Source organism: Dipodomys ordii, unplaced genomic scaffold, assembly GCF_000151885.1.
Source record: "Dipodomys ordii isolate 6190 unplaced genomic scaffold, Dord_2.0 Scaffold104, whole genome shotgun sequence".
Classification (NCBI taxonomy): Eukaryota; Metazoa; Chordata; class Mammalia; order Rodentia; family Heteromyidae; genus Dipodomys; species Dipodomys ordii.
This window is the reverse complement of record NW_012267320.1, coordinates 5,632,243-5,640,265: the sequence shown is the minus strand read 5'-3', so window position 1 is coordinate 5,640,265 and position 8,023 is coordinate 5,632,243. Positions and strand designations below refer to the sequence as shown.

At 36.1% G+C, this 8,023-nt stretch overlaps 1 protein-coding gene across 1 annotated transcript; it reads right to left on the bottom strand.

Annotated features, from left to right (window-relative positions):
- Nucleotides 1-830: 830 nt before the first annotated feature.
- LOC105994034 (keratin-associated protein 19-3-like) lies at nucleotides 831-1,118 on the bottom strand. The gene has a single exon (XM_013027442.1). It carries the CDS (start codon nucleotides 1,116-1,118, stop codon nucleotides 831-833), a length of 288 nt encoding a protein of 95 aa, XP_012882896.1.
- Nucleotides 1,119-8,023: the final 6,905 nt, after the last annotated feature.

The following is an 8,023-nucleotide window of genomic DNA, read 5'->3' as shown; positions in this document are numbered from 1 at the left end:
TCTTATTAAGCAATCCTGGGGCTTGAACTCAGAGCCTGAGCACTGTTCTTTTTTTTGGGGGGGGGACGGGGTCCGGCCGTGGGGCCTGAACTCTGGGCTTGGACGCTGTCCCTCAGCTCTTCAGCTCAAGGCTAGCGCTCTACTACTTGAGCCACAGCACCACTTCCGGCTTTTTTCTTTTTGCTTATGTGGTGCTGATCAATCAAACCCAGGGCCTTATGCATGCAAGGCAAGCGCTCTACCACTGAGCCACCTTCCCAGCCCCCTGAGCACTGTTCTTAAACTTGTGCTCAAGGTCAATGCTCTACCACTTAAGCCAGAGCTCCACTTTTGGCTTTTTGCTGATGAATTAGAGATAACTGTCACATGAATGTTTTCTGCCTAGGTTAGATTCAAACCATGGTCCTCAGATCTCAGCCTCCTGAGAAGCTAGGATTATAGGCATGAGCCACTGGCACCCAGGACAAATATGTTTATCTTTCCCCCAAACTTGATTTCATGATGTGTAGTTTCTTTCCTAACCAAGGTAGTATTAGAGCAAGCACTGAGTCAAATTTACCTGTGTATTAACTAATAAATTAAAAAAAAATAACAGCCACATATGTTGTTTCGTTAGCATGATTTATTGCAAATGGGCACCAACTAAGTCTACATTTATGGAAGTGCAGAGATTGGGGACTCCGGAGGCATGAGGCACACAAGTCTAAGATGATAAATACGCCTGAAATTGTAGATGGTCAACGTACTTCCCCTTGGCCTGGTGCAGAGTATTGCAGTCCAGCTGGGTCCATCTTCTTATGTCTTAGATGTCGGTTCCCCAGGAGAGGATTTCAGTAGACGCTGGAGTAGCCATATCCCCCGTAGCAGGAAGGGCGGCGGTACCCACAGCCGTAGTTTCCAAATCCAGACCCATGGCCATAACCCCCAAACCCAGAACCATAGCCATAACCCCCAAATCCAGAGCCATAGCCCCAACGCCCAAGTCCAGAACCGTAACCACAGCCCCCAAATCCAGAACCATAGCCGTAGCCAGAGCCCCAGCCCAGCCTGCCAAAGCTGTGGCATCCACAGCCAAGGCCATAGCCCAGGCCTCCGTAGTAGCTGCCATAGTAGCTCATGGTATCAGTGGAGGTGAATTTGGCTTGATGTTCACAGGAAGATGCTGAGTATGAATGTCACTGTGTGTACAGACAGGCTTATATATCCTGGTTGGAGCAGGTGACGAGTCCTGGCACACCCTCCTTGCGTGTCACTGTAGGTATTATCTTTCATAAATCTGCCGTCTCTTGACACAGAGAGGCCCTCGTGGTCATTAAACACTTCAGATGGCTTCACCGTCTATGCAGGCTATACTTGGCCTCTTTTTATGAGATGAAAGAGCTGATTCCTCAAACTGTGTGCATTCCGAACCCGAAGTAAAATGGCCCCATTCCAAGAATATTATATCATCTACATAAATTGTTCAGCTTTAGAGTTCATTATTTTCCCCTTCTCTGGTCTCCCAAATTGATCACACAATTTCCAAGGAAATCCACAGTCGCTCCCTGAGTCGATAGTCATTAAATCTATTCTTTTCTCCAAGAGCCAACCTATTTATCAAGATTAGAACTTAGGGAAGTGGCTCTATTCAGCATATATGAAAACACTTGTAAATTACCAATGGTTTAGGGGGCTGCTGTGCACATGAGCACATGATCTAAGAAAGAGAAAAGATGTGTGTTGACTTTTAGCATTTTAATTATATTGACCTTCGTAATATCTTTAGGTTACTTGGCAGCTGGAAAACCTTTTGGCTTTAAGATCCATAATAATTAATTTTAGAAATTGGGGGCACAAAAATCTTTCTCATAAGCAGAATTATCAGAGTCACAGTTCAGTTTTTATTTCAAATCCCTCAACCCACCTCCGTAATTGGTTCCATTCAAAGTCCTACTAAAGCCACAGATTGCATCAACCTGCTTGTTTTGCCTGCTCTAGCTAATTTCTTCTTTGCCCTCCAGCAATGCATAGATGACCTGTGTGTTAATTTCTTTAGCTTGCATTCTTCTTCCCATTCTCTCAGTACCTACGAGGAACACCCAGATAACAGAATACATTGGACAATAATTTTTTTTCTCTCAGATTTCTGTTCCCTCAGTGTGACCAACTTTACTACTTTTACCTCATCTTTAGCTAACATAATGTAGTTCTGTTCTGTGCCCAATTATTCTCATGCAACTTCTAACTACAATCAGTTAATGCACCATTCCCTTCATCAAGGTACCATTTTCAAACACATATCCTACCACCTAGGTTCAGGTTGTCTTCAGGATTTTGTCAATGGTGAACTGAGTCAGAGCCAAGTAAAAGCAAGTGAGGGAAGTGGTCTTGGGATCCATCAGTTCCTCAGCTCACTCCAATGAATTGGCCAACCAGGTTCAAGGCTCTCTCTCTATCATTAATCTGTGTAGCACCTGTCTCTGACTAGAATCACAGAAACAGAATTACACTCTACGACATTGAACAGGCCTTTGGTTTTTAAAAAAGACTTATAAGTAATTTTTATCAATGATAAATCTTCTACTCTAAAGATTTTAGATCTGATGAACAAAAGACTAGAGAATTAAAAACTATTATTTGAAAGAATGAAGAAATTGTAAGTAAATGAACAGTAAGTGTCCCATCACACCCTGCACCATGCTCTCATTTCACCTCACTCCATATACTTTTGCTCCATGCGACCCGATTTAAGGAGGACTTCTTTTGAAATAATTTTTGTATCTTTTTGTTTCTTTCTTACTCCTCATCTGAAATTGAGTCAATGGAAAGATAAAGTTTGATTGTCAGTGAGGCCTTTGAAAAACATAGCATTACCAATAACTCAGACTGCATTAGAGCTATCCCATTTTGTATATATAACTCAGCCAGACAGAAATGAGAGCTAATTTGTTCTGGTTCGGGAAATGAAAATATACATCTTCATGAGATATAAAAACTAAACAAGTTGTAAATGCAAAATTTTAAAAGTAAAATATGTATTTATTACTTTTTTAAGTTTAATATTTTGCATAAATCAAATTATTGATCATTAACAGTCAAAATTCCAATGTAGAACATATAAGAAATAGAAGCAATATTTACTTATTTGTAAATTACTTATTAATCATTTGTTTATTTACTTTCTGCCAGTACAAATGTTTGAAATCAATGGCCTCATGAATACTGGACTTGCTTACTTGGCTTGTGCTATATTATTGGAGCCTTGCCTCCAGCATGGCTTTTCACTAGTTATTTGGGAAATAGAGTTTAGTGAACTTTTTTGCCCAGGCTAGCTTTGAACCTCAGTCCTTCACATCTTAACCTCTGAAATAGCTAAGATTATAAGCATGAGCCATCACCTTCCAGTGTATCTGTTGGCTTTCGTTGTTGTTTGAAGTAAACAGTATCTAAGTGAAAATACTAATTATATAGTAACGGATAGATAGATGATAGACAGATAGATAGACTGATTGATTGATAGATAGAGCAAAGATCTTTCAAATATCTATTCTATTTTTCAGTAGTCTTAGGAATTATGTTAAGTTCCCTATAAAAACATATTGGAAATAAGAAAATGAGTTCTCACTTGGGATAGCTTTAACCTGTATATAAAGAAAAGTTATTTTGATCTCATCATGTTCTCTTAACTGAAATACATATATGTGTGTATATATATGTACACACATGTGTATATGTGTGTGTATATAGACAAAATTGTTGTAATATATCGGGAAGGTTATTGGTACTTTTTCTCATTGTAACTACATTGATCATATATTTTCTTTGCAACTTTGTGATACCTCCTTCAATTGTGGATATAATGATATGTAGGAGAAAATAGTAGTTGTAGTTGTAAATGAATTTAGCATATGAATCAAAGTTAATCAACTGGTGTTTATAAACATTACTTTTTTCTCATATTTTGAAATAATACCCTAAAGGAGAAATGACCAAAACATGCTGCATTTATTTGATTGTTACTATTGTCAAGTTGTATAGAAATTCTAGTCTTTCTAATAAGACATGATCTTGAGTACTTAGCTTTAACATCATTCATTGTTAATTTGTCATTAACTGCAGCAAGCCGTGCATATATGGCATAGAATATTCAGTAAAATTTTTAAAAATAACAATGCAATTGTTTTTTTAAAAAATTGTAGTTAAGTGATGTAACTAATCCTCACCAAGTCTACCATATAGTTGAAGCCATTCATAGGATTAATATAAGAACTTCCCAGACAGCATTCAACTTTGGGATGCACGAAAGCTGCTTTCTCAGTTTGGTCTGACCAGCTTGTTATGCAAGACACTTAAATTGCCTCATCCACTTTACAAAGAGCAGTGCTATACAATTTTAATCTTTGATTCAGTTCTATACATTTTACTGCTAAATTAATATGTCATTCTATTTTGGAAAATAAGTATGGTTTTAGACACTGTAAGTATTCTATTAGGTGAAATACCAACAATAAAAAGCTTGATGGAGAGAGGAGAATTGATTAAAAGTCAAATGCAAAAGCAAGAGGGACAGGCAGGGAAGGAATTGGAAAGGAGAGAAAGGAGAAGAAGGGAGAAGGAGGAGGAGAAGAGAGAGGGAGGAAGAAACAATCATAAAGGAAAGAAGGGAGAAAGATTTGGATGAATTATGATTCTCAAGCCATCCTTTAGAGACATTTCTTGAATAAACCTGGATGTTAATTTTCTATTCACAGTTGTAAAATATTAAAGATGATGATAGTTTAAAAAAGAGTATCATCCAATCACAAAGGAAAAATTATAGCCTACCAAACTAAAATAGCTACTTTACTATTACACATATTTTAAATATCCCATTTGAAATATTTTATTAATTTTATAAAAGAGCTACTTTTATGATTATGTCAAGTGAAATGACAGATTTATAATGAATAGAACAACCAAGTTATTTTAATATACACTTTTCTTAGCACTTAATGAAATCTATTTTTAAAATTGTATTATCTAGTAATTGTACAAAGTGATCACAAGTCCATAATCAGGTTATCACTATAATGCTTCTTGATCAATGTCATTCCCTTCATTGTTCTTTCCTATTTTCCCCCTCCCATCAATTCTCTCAAAGTTTGAAAGAAGAGATGGATTATTTATTTCTTTAACACTGTGTTGCTAAGCAGAATTATATAAAATTCAAAACAAGTGAGTTACTTTTTATATCTTAGCATAAAGTTACAGTTTCAAATAGCCAGAGTTTACTTCCTAATTGTTGACAAATTTGCTTTTGTTGATTAAATTTGCTTTTAGCATGAAAATATTTTATAACACATTTAAGGGATCATTATTAAGTTCAACCTCAGCTCATTTGTGTGTGGGATTTTTTCTAATATCTGCATCTATCTGACAACCTATCTATGAATGAATGATTAAAACATGAAAAAGAATATTGATTTCCACTCTAGAAGTTGGGTCACAACACATAAATTGAGCTATGTGAATTAGACAAAAGGCATTCTTGAAGTCTCACATGACAGACTTTCTTTGTTAAACAAAACTAGCAAAAGCTGGGTGCTGGTGCCTTGTGCCTGTAATCATCACTACTCAGGATGTTGAGAGCTGAGGATTGTGTTTCAAAACTAGTCTGGAAAACAAATCTAAGAAATTTTTAATCTTGAAATAATCAGCAAAAACCCAGAAACTATAGATATAGCTGAAGTAGTAGAATACCAACCATCAACAGAAAAAGGTATTTGAGAGCATGAGGCCTTAAGTTCAAGCCTAATACCAGAGTCACACACACACACACACACACACACACACACACACACACACACACACAAACACACACACACAAAAAAAAACTTGAAAATAAGATGAAGACAAAATTATGTAATTAGAAAGAAACTGAGAGACTTAAAAACTAATTATTTTGACTAAATAAACCCAGTGGAATCTTGATAGTCTAATAATTAAAATCAGATTCAGTAAGCCTTCTGATAGAATCAGATATCAGATTCCTAAGGAAAAATTGTATTGGAAGCTGGAAGACTCATTGCCTAACAAGATGGATAGTAGCAGCTGTAATTTTAACCTCCAAGTCAGGAGACAGCTGGACTCAATGAAGTCACCACATCTGTAGCAATGGCTACACTCCAGGTCACTAAAGCTTTCATAGCTATAGTCAGCATCCACAGTAGTCGCTGTGGTAGCTCATGTGTTTATGAGTTCTGGGCTTGGTTTGCTATTGCAGATATGTTTCCTAAGTCTTAATACAACAGCTGAGTACACGCTTTACACCTTAAATTACAGGTGGAGTAAATCATTTAGATTTACACCATCATTGTATTTATCAGAAGATACCGCATCAAACAAATTACTATTGGCTCTTAAGTGTAATGTGTTTAGGTTATCTTTCATCTCACTAAAACTTTTAAGTAAAATTTTAGCTCAATTCCTTTGATAGAATTCCTTGCATAGTGAGAAATACCATTTCCAACTTCAAAGCTTGTTCTTTCCGTAGAATCAACCTCGCTTCAGCTTCCGAGGATCTTGCCGCTCCTGACGCAGTGCATGACACATCAAGGTGACACTGGGTATTTCAGCTTTCCAAATTCATAATTAGTTCTTGTCATTCAAGGCAAGCAGATCTTGTTATTATAAATTCCATACCTCAGTTGAAAATACAATCATTTAGGTGTCAACTATCTTAGATATTGAGATAAAAATATTTTTTATTTTCTGGGCAGTTTGAATCCAACACTGAAGGTAACTTGGCGAGAACAAACATTATGGTGTACTGAAAGTAAGATACACAAAAGTCACCCAAACCAATCAAAAGTGTTAACCATCACTGGTTGCAGACCTAGGGAAATGCTAGTTAAAACCACATTTGTCTAGCAGTACGTAACCTACTAGAAGCAAGAAAAGGTGTACTCTGATATTTAGCTTCATTGTGGGCACTATGTACAATTTCCTTTCAGATAAATGTCAAAATATTCTATCTATATTAAGGTGATTATAAGAGGATTTTTAATATAATACTGGAAATGTAATGTTGGCCTATGTTAAATTACTAAGATAATAAATACATCCAAGCTTTTGGTATATAGTGTCATATTCATACATTCTATTAAGAGATTAATTTAAAACAATGAGCAGATTACATCATGCCAATACTGCAGATACATCGTGAGGGACACAGTCCAAAGAGGAAAAAGTTTATCGTGCAGTCAGTATATAGTGGGAGTAGTAGTCTCTGGGAGAGTATGAAGCATCACACAGGCATGGAATATGGATTTCCTTTCATTGATTCAGAATAACATGGATGAAACTATAGACCAAGTGGCTGAATAAACTAATGTCACGATTAAGACTACTTGTAAGCAAAGTGGTACCTAAGATAATAGCCATAAATTGCAGCTCACACCAACACACATCTTCACTATGAATTTAAAGTCATATATCATTGTTAACTGTGTTAAAAATTCGCATGTCATATTAACTGTCTTGTATATCCCTTCAGGGAGGGAAAATCAGGATGTGACTCAGAAATACTGAATAAGGAAGAATAACAACTGGGAAATACCAGTTTTCTCTCCCTTTTTAACTTTATCTATAATATTTATTTTCTGTTAACTTAATAATAGGAATCAACTGTGTGCTTAGAAGGAAACAATTGCCTTCATTTCAAATATCTCAAGACAGGAGAAAATAGTAAGATAAATGAGGAGAGTTAGACCTATATTGTAATGCCACATTAAACACACTTAGTGCAAAATGATTATAGAGATATTTCCCAATGTGAAGTATGTTGCAGGAATTTCAGATGAAAAATTAGTACCTTGAGAATGAAAGGAGAAATAACTGTTGCGGTAAAAAATATCCAATACTTGTAGAATAAGGCCAAATTGCTATTGAACAGCTGTACGTGAACTGACAGCTCTTAAATCTTACGCCAACAAGTGTGTAAAACCTATAATTCATTTTTCCATCTCTGCTATGAGCTGGGCTGTATTAGATACAATTAAATGTT

What these genes read in the sequence shown, in the direction of transcription:
- LOC105994034 (XM_013027442.1), bottom strand. Translation starts at nt 1,118, where the DNA reads ATGAGCTACTATGGCAGCTACTACGGAGGCCTGGGCTATGGCCTTGGC.